General features: G+C 36.8%; 1 protein-coding gene across 1 annotated transcript; it reads right to left on the bottom strand.

Moving 5' to 3' along the window:
• Positions 1 to 423: 423 nt before the first annotated feature.
• Positions 424 to 15,595, bottom strand: LOC149113580 (uncharacterized). The gene is made up of 6 exons (XM_089287360.1): positions 14,649 to 15,595; positions 3,283 to 3,336; positions 2,480 to 2,814; positions 1,611 to 1,899; positions 558 to 730; positions 424 to 477 (listed from the first exon to the last, which is right to left on the bottom strand). The coding sequence occupies exons 1-6, from the start codon at positions 14,830 to 14,832 to the stop codon at positions 424 to 426; spliced, it is 1,089 nt and encodes a 362-aa protein (XP_089143486.1). The 5' UTR covers positions 14,833 to 15,595.
• Positions 15,596 to 15,607: the final 12 nt, after the last annotated feature.

Raw genomic sequence — 15,607 nt, 5'->3', positions numbered from 1 at the left:
TCAGAGAACTTCCACATATCTCAGTTGAAGGCATTCTTTGTTAAACAGGTCCAAATTATAAAGAGCTGAAATAGGGTAACCATTTTTGGGTCACGTCTGAGATAGGGAATACAAAATCACGTGCTCTGCTCTGACTAAAGGTAAGGGTTTCAACAAACGTTCTGCATATCGCCGCCTAAGTTTTGAGGAGTTCCACCCGGGTTTGTCTGTACGTGGAAAAATTAGTCCTCTCTGGAGAGGTAAGCGTTGGCTAAATAGTGACCTGAGGGAAAGGCTGGTAGCAGCGCGTGTCCACTTACTCTTGCCTGGAATTTGGTCTCAGCCAAAAGTTGCAAACATTTTATCGCCCGGCATTCCGTGGGGAACTAACCCATAGAGAATAGACAGGGGTGAGCATTCGAAATATCTAAAGCTGTGTTCACACTAGGCCGAAACATGATTAGCCTTAAACGTTGCTATAATGATTTTAACACTAGTCTATAGATAAACAAGAAAACCACTAAGTGACTCAAAGCCACGAATTTCAACCACGAAAAGGTATGGCGATGTCCCCACACCTTAAACTTGGCTGGACACAAAAAGAACATATCATACTTTTCTGTGTGTTCTGTTGTCTCGTGGAAAACATGGTCTGTAGTTTTTGCGTTCCCTTGTCCTTTAATCCTTACGGTCAGTATGTTGAACCTCCGCGCACGTCTATCTGGGGTATAGACTTTGACGGTGTACTTAACTATTGGAATAAACAAAATTGTTATGAAATTTATAGCAGGCGCAATGAAACAAACTAAGGTAAGTATCTTTTATCAACGTATCTTTTATTTTGATATAAACAACTTGGTAACAGTCGTGCCCTCTCATTAACTGTTCTTTTAAGTTGTTGGCTTCAAAATACGGTTTAAGGTGTTACGTTTTATTCACTTTGGAGAAAAAAATCCGTTCACAAGATTTCGGTTTGGTAAGGGTGATATATGAGCAAAGCGGGCGTGGCGGTTTAACAGGGAACGGGGGAGGGGAGGGGAACAGGGAGCAGAGTAATCTCGTATAATGAGTACATAATGTAGGTATGAATTTATACTTATTACTTTGTTTTAATCTAAAATTGTACATAACTTTGCAGCGAACGAAATGGCTGATGGCAAGCAAAGACAAATAGGAAAGACCACAAGGGTGTATTTAACGAACACTTGTTGAATCATTCCATTTGTTTTCATAAAAAAATATACAAGCGCAGATGTTATTCTTTAGAGACCTCCAGGAACTGGATAATGACACATTGGGCCAATTGAGAAAAACTGTGGAGCATATCCCCAAAGGGTTCCCCCATCTTGCTCCCAGCCCCCCCCCCCCCCCCCCCTCCGCCCTCCGTACTGAAAAAGAGATCACTCAAGAGGACCGTTACAATTTACATGTCCACTCCGTAACGAGTGATAGAAAGATACAGAGTAATGGGGTTCCTTCTCAATTAAGATAGATTCTTAACATATTAACAAGCCAACCATTTTACGTTAATTGCTAGGAGATCTCCGATCTAGCGGCTGGTAATGGAGCCAATCCGTGATTTTGTCAAAGTAGGCAGAATGAGTTCCTTGTGAATTAAAATAAATTCTTACCAAGGCAACCGACCAATCGCTTTACGCGCAACGTAAGGAGATCTGCGATGCTGTCAAGGTTACCAGAAAAATCAGCGTCGATGGCGTCATCGAATTCAGAGGTGATACTTTTTAACTGATACAATCGTAGTTTAAATTCAGCCGTGGTCTCATTGTTGGGAATAAGGACACCAGCTATTCTGATGTTGTCATCGACTCTCAACATTTCGGCTGTTTTCTCAAGCATGACGGGGTCTATAAGTTCCCCATTCTCATCCACCGTGTTCCCGTCTGAGAATATGACTAAAACCTAGATGAGAATTGAAGAAGATTTGTTGAATAAGAGGAAATAGAGGAACAACTTTGTGAACAACAGAGTTTCGAATTTGAGACCTGCTATCTTAAAGGGTTTTTGTTTATTTTGAAACAATATTTAACAAAATATAATATTATCCCAAATTCCCTGTGTCTTTAATCTGTACTGATACCAACTTTGATGAAAAACGAAGAAAATGCAGATAAATTCAATTCGTTGACAACACAGTTTAACCAAACAGAAAATAGCCGTAATTGAAATCATGGAGAAGAGTTAATTTGACCATATGGACCTTTTCCTAAAGTAATCCTTCTTGAGTTATGTTTAGATCATCCCTGGCTTCAGAAATCATAAAATTAATAATAATAAGAATAATAAATAAATAAATAAAAATAATAAAAATGGCCAGTCCTATGACGCACATTTATTCATCACGGAAACATCTACGCAACCCGCGTGGTAACGCTTTCCTCGGGAAGAGTGGATACCACATCTAAAAATAGTTTGAGAGAGAGAATAAGGCTTATGTGGGGGATTAACTCTCTTCCCTTTATCTAATCTTGTTAAAGCTCACCTTTGCAGTGTCAGTTTTTCTGTCGTCAGGACGCTTGTCAAACGCTTTCGTGACCATTTCACTCAAGGCAAGGTTTAACAGGTTAAGGCCTTTTCCTCTGTGTTGATATTCGTTGTCTATGTAACTGATTGTTTCTGCGGTGTTTCCAAAACAACTTATTCGCCGCGAAGTAGCGTACGTTGCCACAGCGAAGTTGAAGTCAATTGATTCACTGCTTAGTTGAGTCAGCATTCTTTTTACCACGGTTTTAATTTTCCCAACTGTCGCCGAGGAAATACCTTGACTGTCTTGAATCAGAAGAATCACATCCGCCTTTGTGTTGCAAACAGGACTGTCTGTAATTAGACATTATTCGGAAATATAGTCAGTATTCACAAGGTCTACTTCAGTCCCAGTTTCCTCACTCATTATCAGTTATGTGTTTATAAATTGAGGCATTCATGTTGTTAGTTGTCATCGGTAAGTTATTTCAACGGGTGTTGGATACGATGACATGGATAGCAATCTCGGCGCTAACGTCGGTTCTCTGGATGTATTAGCGTGGACAGCCAGACGGGATAAAAGGGCTTGAAACCTTCAGTTAATTAAAAACCATTTGTTTCTAACCGGAAATACTGTCAAAGAGTTTGAATTCTCAAACGAAAACGCGAACGTTTAAACACGGCAGCAGAATAGATTCCTGTAAATTGACGTTGATTGAACTTTTCACTCTATTGAAAGTGAAACACCATAGTCTACAATAAAATTACAAGATGTACAAGTAAACTATATCAGCTTGCCTATACAATAAAATCACAACTTACCCTCTAACAGACCTGTTTCCGTTAGTGGATTATATTTGTCGGACGATGCTACACCTTCAAAAAGAACCGTTTTCGTATTAAAAATTTTGTATCGATATTATCCAAGTGCAGTCTTATCATCAAATACGAGGTGAAACAAGAATATACAATATTTGTAAAAATTGTTATAGTATTAAACAAAAATATGAGCAAATAAATTAATTGACTTATACGCCCATATGGAAAAAATGTCACAACAAAGAGCCTGAAGGATCAGATGGCGGCTTAAAGGTAATAATAATAATAATAATAATAATAATAATAATAATAATAATAATAATAATAATAACAATCTTTAAAGAGGAAGCGCCCGTCACGTAAATACGTGGTTTTCAGGGAGGTCCTCTATAAAATAAAAAGTATTAAAATCTAAAATAAGAAAAACAAGTATCACAGATCTAAAATATAGGTGTTGGAATGATAATGCATTCTTAAGAATTTTCCACATCATTGAAAGTCCTCTCCAGGCAATTAAAAGCCCTAAATATTTCTATAACTATTCTGAACCAAAAAATCCAAAAACGAAAAACAAAACAAAATTGTAAATAAAAATGCTTCAAATGAAAAACACAAATTTCAAAATTATTTAACAACAATTTGGATTTTATGACGTGATCTCAATTTTTCTCCTCCGCATTTTCTTTGGTGTTGTTGTTTTCTATTTGGGAAATTACAAAAACAAATAAGTTATCAAAGGACAAACCCATTAGAAACATTGCCCATCCCACAAAAACGGTCAAGACAATCTTCATCTCTGTCCTGTGTCAAGAAACATGGCAGGTGGTTAATGACCTTACAGCACAACTTGTCAAATCCAAATATTATTTGTTTCATTCGGGGTACAAATGTCTACGAATAACACAACTTGAACAACAGTAAAACATCGCTTTACTGGCATAGAAAAAGAATTTTCAGTGATTAGAACAAGTAGCGTTATAAGTACAAAAACCTCCCAGAATTAACAAAAGAGGAAATTATAGCAGTTTTTCTTAAAGCAAAATGAGAAGTGTTGAACGTATGTATTATTTAGAAAATAAGAAATGGAAAAATGAAAATGATATGATTAAGAACACTGTCTACAAATATCTATTTAAACTTCTACAACTACCTATTCTATATAACTACAAAGATATAACCTAGTGCTGAATAATTAAACAATTTAAAAGGAGTATATATTGAAAACAATTTTTTTGTTGGTCGCGACTTGTAGTCAGCGCCCGTTTGCGAAGACCAGTGTTTCACTCAGACTGAATTACCTCTTGGTGACTTTTTAGCGTTAAAAAACAAAAACTTTTAGCAAGTTTAAGCGGGATCGCGATCGGAATCTTCGATAGTAGAACTCATCACGGTATTTTGCTCTGTGAATTTTGGCACTTCGACTCTCCGTTTTGATATCTAATATTTTATTTCAAAGCTTGCTGCCGAAAAGCTTTACTTGAAGACCACAATTGCAAGGAAAGAAAGTTCACGTACTTCGAGAACTTTTTCCAATTAAGCAACTTTTTTACATTATGTCAAACTGTTCGTTGTCCATTTTTTATTGTTTCTTAAATGTTCACCGTGCTTCTAAAAATAATCTATTCGCATGAATCGTGTGAATTCGTACTTGTAGCACTTTTAAAAACTTTCTGTCTGTCGATAGATTTTTTTACCTAAAGCTGATTCTTCTTCCTGATTTTGTTCTTTGGTAGGTAAAATAATGTCATTTCCAAAGGGAAGGACAACGGTAAAAGTGACTTGATTTAATGGAAGGAGTGTAAACATATATACCGAAAAAAGGAAATAACAAGATGAAATCAATATGTGAAAGCATCAACTTGGGACATACCTTACGCTGAAAAGCAGAAAACTCAATTTGTTTTGTGTGTTCCTCCGTTAGTGAAGTGTTCCTGAGTGTCTGGTAAGCTGCTACAAACTAATGCCAGTTCACAGAAAATACCAATTATAAGGTGACTGCTAAACATTAAACCACCCAGACCCTTAATTTTTAATGATATGACAAGAAAAGAGATAGTTAAGGGTCAAACTTCAACCTTCAAAACGAAGCAGGCAGAAATATTTTAAAGGACCCGCATTCCGTTCCCTGTCGTATGTTTCTTGTCCTTTCTTTGATGATGTAAGCTCTAAATGTCGGTGTTTCCATCTCTAGGAAGTTTTTCAAGCCTAAAATTGCTTTCAAGACACTGGATATCTTTGGAATTGAAATCCTCAATTTGCAATATATAAACAATAGCCTCCATTTGGCGCTAAAATATACTCGGATATTTGTCCGCGGACATTATTTGTTGCGACAAGTGAACTGTTTTCCGAGAGCGTAGCTTGAGGAAAACTGCGAGCTTCGAGGAACAGATAATGTCTAAGGACAAATATCCGAACATATTTTCGCCCAAAATGGAGGCTATTGTGTCTATTATTCTTCAAATCTTTTTCGCAACGCGCGCAGTTTTGAAAATTGGGGAATATCCTCGGATATTCCCCAGTTTCAGGGAATATTCGGTCATGTGACGTGTTTAGACCAATCGCGCGCGAGCGAAAATATTTGATGGATTATAAAATTAGTTATTTTGAAAGTAATATATCAGGCACGAAATAATGCTTCATGGCATTTTCAAACACCGAGGATAGAGCTAAAATCAAGATGCTCGGCGAAATATTTTTAAACTGAGAAAAAAGAAGTCAAGAGAAAGTAGAGAGAGAGTAAAATCGTAAGATATATACGAAGTTAGGACATGGCATCCCAACCACCATCACAATTAAGAATTTTTTATTTAATATGAATAAACTGCACCGATTGATACAGAGTGTTGTTTGTTCAAAATGTTTTGTATATCAAAGCGTATGTTTTTGAAAGTTTTTTTTTCATTTCAGTTTAGTTTTATAGCGACAACTAACTGACGGCTTGCTTAGTCTGGCACCCATTCTTGCGTTAACCATAGGCGAAGTCTTATTGACCTGCCAAGAAGGCAACTACCTGCTTATGTCACGCGTACTAAATATTTACATTTATATGAGCCACGATCAGGGAACGTTCAAATCGGAAATTTTTAATTTGAACCGCTTGGAACAGGAAAAACAATTTTTTCTACAATTTCGTATTTATTTAATTGAGAGCAATTTGAATTAAATTGTTTTCATTGACGATGTTTAATAAGTAAACAACCTTTCCCTAACATACTGCTCTCTTCACTCTGCTCTCTTCACTAAGTAGTTTGTCTTGCAGCAGGCAGCGTGACAAGACACGAACCTAGCCAAGCATTAACTGTGCAAAACCTGTAAACGATTATGCCACCTTTATAAAAAAAAAAAATTCTCGCCTGGAGGAGCTTAGAAAGAGTCTTAACCTTGTGCACCCTCAGTAAAGTTAGAACACCGATTCGCCTAGTACATTTTCAACCTGGATCGTAATTGAAAGTCAGCAAATATATGTAGACATTTTTTAACCTAATTGTAACTTTGTCTTTTTCAGCTTGAAGATGAAGTCAGTGGTGGTTTTCAAGTTCATTGTGACATTCTTTCTTGTTTGGCATCTATCAAAAGGTTGGAACTATCGAATTGATTTTTACTGAGTTATAGTTAGAGAGAATTTCGTTTGGTTAGGGTTCAGTTATCGGCACAAATAATAATAATGAAACTGAAACGGTTGCAGTCGATGCAGCCAGGGGTGGACGCGGGATTGTCGTCCATTACATGATTTCCAGTTCGAGTATAGAGTTTGAGTTAAAACATCGCATTACCAGCTCTTACAAGCCAAAGTGAACCAAACTTATCAGTGACACAAGCGAGAAACCAATCAGCCGGGAGGCCGACAGAATTAACCAAAGCTTGTCTAAAAAGATGGCAGGTTAATACTGCTTCCCAAACCCATTTTCAGCAAACCTCTTGCTTTTTTTCGAAAGACAAGCTTTTTATTTCAAAGCAACGCTTATGAGGTTTAACGTAATGGTTCGAGGCATCTACCCCTACTGATAAATTTGTCGCCCACTGTTCGCTGGTACTGATAATTCTGAGAAGAATAGGGCGCCAAGCGAAAATCTGCTGGACGTTTGAACAACTTATTCACATAACAAACACTGCAATGTGCTACACCTTGACGGGAATAAATGAAAAAGTCCAATTATAACGAGAGAGTGGACCTTTGAGCCTTTTGTGCACTATGACCCAAGTGCGAAAAGTATTTTCTAACTTAAAAACTCGATCTTTCAGATTTTTTACCTTTTTATGATATATTCTTGTAATTAATTTAATTGCTTTCTTTTCGCTTTTTCGATATTCAGTACTTTTTCTTAATTAGGTTAAACAATATGTTATAAGCGCCCTTGAATCGTTGAGAAAAGGCGCTATAGAAATACATTGTTATTATTATCATTACCATTACTATAAATATATATTATAAAATTTTATTCTTCAGTAAAACTTTACGCCGGATAATTATTTACAGCACAAAAGTATATAACAATTCTATAAAAATTCTAATCAAGTCATTAAACGAGGAGGCAAAACATAGTTTACAGAAAGGGATGAAATTGAGAAGAGCTGAAAATCGGAATGATTTGTTTCAGGAGCACATCACGAGGAGCCTTCATCTCCTAATTGGGCCGGTGCTTTTTCACACCTTGAGCTATTTTTAGAAACTGTTTTCTAATCATGTCCGCATTAAGCCTGGTTTCCGCTGACCGATATAAAAGCGTGTATACTTAATTTGAGACGTCTCTGACGTCTCTTTGCTGATTTGCCTCGATGTGCCGCCACTCCTCTCTTTCCTATTTGAGTTGTTCTTCCCTTTTACAGTTTTCCCCTGTAATGTTCCCATGATTCAATAAGACCTCTCGCTCATTACTTGCAGACTTGATCGTTTTGGTTTATATCAGCTTAGTTGTACAATGCTTATTTTGCTTTGATTCGAGAAGTCCGACTATCATACGTAGCTACACGTCTTATTCTAACAAAAAAAAAAGTTAAGTTGAAAAGCGAAAAAAAAAAAAACGCCTAGAGAATACTTTTGGGAAACTGATTATGATGAAGTCCTGTCCTTCGTCTAAAAGCAGCGAACAAAGCGATAAAGATGGCGTCGAGCCTCTCTCTCCAAAGTCAGTACGTACAGTTTTGATGTCAGTTTTGAGAAGGTCAATCGAGTTAAAGAACGAAGATTTAGTTGCCAATGAGCTTGACCAGCAAAGGAGAAGAAACGAAGAGCATTTGGTGAGAAGTTGGGCGTCAGTTCTGGGTTGCGCTGGTTTTAGTGCTGAAATTTTAGTCTTGGATGATGACCACGCTACACCATTTCAACATTCTAACCAAATGCCATTCTTCGCCCTAGCTATTCGTTGCTTTACAGGCCTCTGTTATCGCCCAGAAACTGATCCTTTTAGAGCTGCACAGCTTATAGTTTATGCCAATTGTCAGTGACAGTTACAGTGTCCTGTAGTAGAGCAAGCTGTACTAAAATCAGGCAGCTTGAGTGGTTCTGCTTGCGACAAAGAACTTAAAAATTTGGCCAACCGGTATCTTAAATGCAGGCATACTCTCTGCCCTGGATTACCGTCAACTTTAGCGAATGTAGAAGTCGAATTAGGCTATCTACCCAAGCCTGTGAGGTTTGTTAACGCCCTTTTTAAGACTGAAGTCTAAAAACTGCAAGGTGTGGCAAGGAATCATTCTTCAGAGACCAACTCAAAAATGGTGAGTTAAGCCGATCATGTAATGTAAATCTGTAAATACGTGGTATAACCTTATGTAGAGCCATTATGCATCAGTCAATTCCATCAGTGCCCATCCTTCCCACCTTCCCAAGCCGGCATTAAACAGGCGTTTGCTCATATTTTAGTCCTGGGGCAAGTGTATTTGAAATTAGTCACTGCCTGAGAGACTGAGAACGTTTAATACTACCCCGAGATAACCACAGGGCATTTGGCACCCCTGTGGTACTGGCCTTGTGTGTGAAAGGGAACGGAAAAATGTTCCAGTGGCTCTTATTTATTTCATCACCTGTTGATCAAACAAAATTTAATAACTCTAATGCAAAATTTAACAAATTGACATAAGTTTTTCATGCGTCTGTCCTGTTATTGATCATGAATGTTATCATAACATTTTCAAAGTAGCTGTGGATCCACAAGGCGAGTAGCCGAGTGGATCCGCAGACTACTTTGACAATGTTATGATGAAATTCATTGTCAATAACAGGACAGACGCACGAAAAACTTACGTCAATTTGTTTTTGCAATATCAATTTGTCAAATTGTCTACTCTAGCTTGTTGCCGCATCGCATAAATTATAAATTCCTAAGTAAGTAAGTAAGTAAGTCAGTAACTTTATTTAATGAGGGTAAAAACACTTCACAGTCATGGACTGATAAACTCGTGGCCCTCCCTTAAACAACTAAAATATAAATCACAATGATTTTAAAAATATCTAAGTATGAATAATAATAAGTATAAAACTGGTAGAATTACTAACATCAATAAAATGGACTAAAATCTTGTTGGTGCATGCGATACAAAGAGTTAGAGGACACTAAGAAATTGTGAAATGGCTTAGTTTTCGCCGACTTCCAAAAGGCCTTCGATCTTGTTAACCATGAGATATTGATTGAAAAACTGCGCATTTATGGTCTAGAGGATAACAGCCTCTCGTGGTTAAGCCTCTCATTCCTGTGTCTGTCCACTTATTGACAATGCAAATTAGCAAAGAGCGTGCAATAATTTCTGCAGTAATTATCGTAAAAATAGATTTTGAAGTTATTTGAATTTATTTTTCACATAATTCCATCCTGTGATTGGTTTTCATTGATTGGATGGTCCCCCACTACAGTAGTTACCCTTAAGTATTACAGTGGTAATTACAGTGTATTTAGCTTTATGATTATCAGAGTAGTGGATCAGGAACACTGCATTTGCATACTGTATGTAACATTTTTATCAGTGACTGGCAAGAGGGGAATAGGTTGTTACTGCTTACCGTAAGAGTAGGTAGGATTTATTGTAATTTAGAGGACAAAGTGCTTTAATTTGATCTTAGGTAAGTTTCTGTTCAAAATGATTCTCCAGTGGCCTTTTTTGGAGTGAGTAACTTGCAATCTGAGAATTTTTGAAGGAGGAGAAGATTTGAGGTGACTTTTTGGGGTTGAAAGATTTTGGAAAGGGCTATTTAAGGGTTAAGGGGGTTTACAAAAATAATGATCCATGGTTCTGTCAATAATAATAATAATAATAATAATAATGATAATGATAATGATTATAATTATTCTTGTTGTTGTTATTGTTATTGTTATTATTGACACAGACACACACAAAAAAACTTTACATAGGCAAAAAGCTTGTACGTGACAAGGATTGAAAAGTGAAAACAGAAAGTGGATGCAAAAGCTGCAGGGAACTCTCGTTTTTTCAATTTTAATATTTACGTTTCAATGCTAAGAAAAAGGGACAAACTATTCAGATAAAGTTGTAAGCTCTTGGAAATTTTTATAGGTTTGGTGTTAACCTAACAGGGCCTTTTGGGGTCTAGTAGTTTGCCTTTGTTTTTTCCAAATACCATTACCCTATTATTACTATTATCTGAAATGACTAATCTGTATACTGACTGTATAAGAGTTTAGTGCTTGTGAACATCTTTTAGAGCAACACATGAATTGTTTCACCAGTTGTAATGTACCACCAAAATGTTCATGGTAATAAAATATCATAATTTACAAGTGCAAATGAAGGTTGCCTGGAATTTGAAAGGTGGAGGGACAACTGGATTCGCTATTCCACAAGATGAATTGAAAGTGCTGCATGATGTTTACAGTGCAATTTGGTGCACAGAAAGCCAGCTATGTTATGCAGTTTCTATAGAGGGACATACATGAAACCTCAGCATATGATCTAGTTGGACCCAGCTACTTTCCAATTGAGAAATCCATAGCTTCAATTACTCTTACAGAGTTTGTCATGCTTTGCCTAAAAGCATTTACAGATTTAAGGTGGCAATCATCCAATGCGATGGAGCATCATCTAACCTGACTGTGTTAAAGATGCTAACTGGCCATGGGAGAACTCAGTTTCCAGTGACTGAGGTAGCTGACAGTTTGCCTGACAAATATTTCTTGGATGTCTCCTTTCCTAATCCAGAGGATTCTACAGGCAGACCAATTTTTCTCATGATATTCTCATCAGGTTGTTCAATAATTATCTGTTATATAATTATTTTGTTGTTGTCGTGTATGTACAGCTGTAGTAGACAATATGCTAAAAAAAAATTAAAACCTATAATTAGTTGATATTTGTAACAGGTAATTTACATGTTAAGCCAGCTATTTACTACCAGCTTTGGTCATTAATTTTTCCTCAAATATAACTATAAATAAAGATGAAAATATGAAAATAAAGAATAGAATTAGATTAAAGTTAACATGAATACAATATAATTGCCTTGTCAAATTATACAAATTAATTTATTTACAGTGTAGGTGTAATTGCAGTCCTGACTTGGTCCCAACTTGAGAGTACACAGCATACATTATGTCACTAACTAATAAAGATATTAACAAACTTTAAAACTTTTACATTTATTTCTAGTTACAGAACATGATTGCAGCACTTTACAGCTCCAGGCCCAGTGGCTCCAGGTCAATCACTCTGGATGGAACAGTTTTTTGGCTGGGAAACCATTCAAAGGGTGTTCACTGAGGAAATGGAAAAAGCAGAAATGGGAATGGGTCGAAAAGTGCGTGGACTGAAATATGCTTACGTCTATAGAGACAATTGGACATGCCTCAATGTCAGGCCTGCAAAGATTATGCAGGTATCATTAATCTTGATTCTCGATTCACTTAAACAGAAAAAAAAACAGCATACAGACTGTAGCTTTCTATTTTATTGCTTTTCAAGCAATGATTTATGATTGCTGCCATTATGGACATCGAAGGACAATCAGAAAAAGAAGTAGCCAAATATTTAGAGGCTTGCAATCTTGTTTTTGAAAAAGGATTGCTCAGTCATCGTAGAGTAAACAATCTGTGGAGCCCTGTCCTGGCCAATATCAGAAATGGGTGAAGTACTTTGAAGGATGGTTCAGCACACATTCTCAGACAGGTACATGTCAATCTTTTTACAAATTACATGTAATGTAACAAGGATATACATGTATTTAAAACTTAACATGGTACTGAAATTTCTTTTGTTCATGAATACTCCCTGCACCCCAATGGCTTTTAAATTGCTATTAAGAACTATTTGGCATGTCCAGACCTGCTAAACTAAAATATTGATTACATCAATTCCCAAAAAAGCAGGAAGAAAATATAAGAATTTATAGTCACCCATTATTAAAAGTCTTTATCTAGCTAGTAACACCCTTTGCATCAGCAGCTTCAACCTACGATGTTAGTGCTTGTACTACAAATCCTTACTTTGCATGTGCCAGTCAAGTTTCTATAAGTTATAAATTTATTACTTATAAACTTCAGTCTTAAGAGTTGAATGTGATAATATAATTTGGTCATTTAATGTTGATTGCTTTGTACCATGTATCACATCAAGGCAAAAGAAATTCCTTGCTTGGCAGGTCAGTAAATTAACATTTGTAAAATCATGACCCTACACCCACCGTACTGTATGTCATTCAGTGCATTTACTGGAAGGAGAACTCGGATGAATTGTCCTTTTGTTTCCTTTTCTTTTTCTCATGCAAAGAAATCATTTCAAGCATGCTTTCCACTGTTCCACTTGTGTTTTTTGCCAGCGTAACAAGATTTAACACTAAATGAACATGAAGAAGTTCCATTTCTTGTTTCTCATGTAAACACAATAACTTAACAGACAATTTACAGTTTTCTAGCAAACCTAGCAGTTTAAACACTATCAAGATTTTTAATAGCTTTTCTTAGCCAGTGTAACATTTGTATATAATTCATCAGTCCCAGCGTATTTCCCTATTGCGCTAAGGAAAGGGGGGGGGGGGGGGGAGGCTGCATGATCATCTTACACTATGGAACTGCAATTAAAATTAAATTTAGCTGGTTATTATTGCTAACTGGCATTTTGTTCCATTTTCCAGATGTGGGACCTTCTGAGGATTGTTGTCTACGGTTTCCTGGCATTTTGTGAATGTTTTTTTGTCATGTATCTCCTGATGGGAAGTATTTTATTAGTCCACTGAGAATTAATGGGAGTGCTTTAGAGTCTGTATTTAGTGTTATTATATGGCTGTGTCTCACAAGGACTGGGAATTATCGAATTCACGAATTTGATTGGTTGAAATCGCTATTGACCGCGGTCTAGATTTTCCCATCTAGACCAGCACCTAGACCGGTTTCATTTTGCGTTGAAAAAGTAGCAAACTAAAATACAAAAATGTTCACTATTTTCTTTTATTTTCTTCTCAATCACTTATGGAAGTGCCAAAAAGCCTGAATACAAAAAAAAGGTAAAGAGAACGAGCAAATTTTGGAAGGTTTAAGTTGAGTTCATCGCCGTTCGCAAGCAAAATGTCAGCAAACCAGTTACATTAAACAAATTAAAGTTTTTTTCTTTGCCATATAATAAATATCTCATTAACCAAGCTAAGTCGGTCTGTATGGGAGAATCTTGACCTCAGTCTTGTGAACAGACCTCACTGCCGGTCTAGATGTCGGTCTAGATGGGAAAATATAGACCGCGGTCAATATCGATTTCAGCCAATCAAATTCGTGAATTCGGTAGTTCCCAGTCCTTGTGAGACACAGCCATATAATAAGAGCTAATTCTTAAGCATACAAGTGGTGGCAATCTTTCAGCTCTAAGCTATGGACCTGCTCTTGGCAGGTTCATTTACAGAAAGGGAGAAATGGTTGCAAACAGATACTCAGAAATAGGATACCGTGGTGTAACTTTAGACTTAGATGGAGGCAATGTTATACAGGCCAAAGCCATTCATATGAGTTCTAATGTCAGTTTAAATTTCCACTGGAGGTCTCCCAATCAACCTTAGGGGGAAGACAGGGAAGCAATGCGTGTGCCTTAATTGCAGTTCAGTTTGGAGCATACTGTCTGAAAAACAACCTTGATATCTCGTTCTTTTGGGGCAAACTATCTCAAATCTGGACAGAATGTTTCACAAATGCAATATGTGATGGAAATAGTTTATATGATGAACTTTATGAAATTCTCTTGTTGTTCTCCACTTGCAAAATGCAAAGTGATTTTCCAGCGCTCTTTGAAGGCTTTCACTCTGGGCGATTTCAAAAGTCGTTCCCGTAATTCGCTTACCACATTCTTAGCCTCTTCGTCAGAAAAAACTCACAATGATAATTCTCCCATTTGCTGCTTATTTAGCGATTTTGTTTCGGAAGCAAGCTTACTCTTACCTTTAGTTTTTGCCTTTAGTGTTTTTCTCCGTTGACTATCAGAACTTTTGCATTCCAACTCAGCTGTTTCTTCGTCGCTATCCTCAGCTTCCCTTTCCGAAACACTTGGTTCCAAAGAAGAATCAAGAAAAGAGGAACTTCTATCGGAAAATTCTGAGGACGACAAGTCCAGTTCGTCCGCCATATTGAACAACTAAACAGTACAGCTAGAAGATTTTTATTGGTTCAACTTGGGGGCAGGTAGGAGGCGTGCTGTTGATGTCATATTTTGGCGCCAGCAAAACTATGTTATTAATTATTATTATTATTGAATGGAATTAGAGATTATTGAAATACATTGTACTTTTATGAAAAACAGCAAGAGAAAGTTAATAGTGTATGTTTGATAATTTTATGAATAAAGTTTTATCATCATTATCATTATCATCATTATCATTATTATTGTTGTGAGATTTCTGCTAATTCGTGCATATCTGTTCCTTGTCTTTGTGGCCTCATTCCTCGTGACTTGGACCCGCTAGCTTCCAAATATAGGTTTCAGCTGTAAACAGGTATGTCTTTTCCACGTGACCTTGGCTACTGCCTCCTTTAAAACGATCTAAAGTTAGCTCTCGCTTAAAAAACAGTTTTATTCACCTAGTTTTGGTTGCTCAGTTCTTGCTTGCTTGCTCTACTTAGTCAGCTAGGAACGTTTCTATTTTACAGTAGGACAGTGTAATCGGACAGTTGGCTGTAATCGGACAGTTACATGAGCCAATCATTTTAAGTCCTCCCCACTCTCCTAAAGTCGCCTAAAGTTGCTATCGGTTACGTAATGTTGAAAAAGGTTTCAACACACTCAAATTGCCCCTGTAGTAGGTTATTAGTCTTATTAGACTTATAACTGTCATGTTAGGGTAAACTCCACTCCAACCCTATGGAGAAAGAAATACCCAAGTCACCAGTCCTGTGCAGAAAAG

Source organism: Orbicella faveolata, unplaced genomic scaffold, assembly GCF_042242905.1.
Source record: "Orbicella faveolata isolate gen_17 unplaced genomic scaffold, um_ofav_v1 contig_14, whole genome shotgun sequence".
NCBI lineage: Eukaryota > Metazoa > Cnidaria > Anthozoa > Scleractinia > Merulinidae > Orbicella > Orbicella faveolata.
Note: the sequence above shows the minus strand (reverse complement) of the source record. Positions and strands in the feature narration are given on the sequence as shown.

Coding starts and splice junctions, on each gene's coding strand:
- LOC149113580 (XM_089287360.1), bottom strand. CDS start 14,832: ATGGCGGACGAACTGGACTTGTCGTCCTCAGAATTTTCCGATAGAAGT. Junction 2,815..3,282: donor GGAAACAGGTCTGTTAGAGG/GTAAGTTGTGAT, acceptor GTCTAATTACAG/ACAGTCCTGTTTGCAACACA. Junction 731..1,610: donor GCGATTGGTCGGTTGCCTTG/GTAAGAATTTAT, acceptor TTATTCCAATAG/TTAAGTACACCGTCAAAGTC.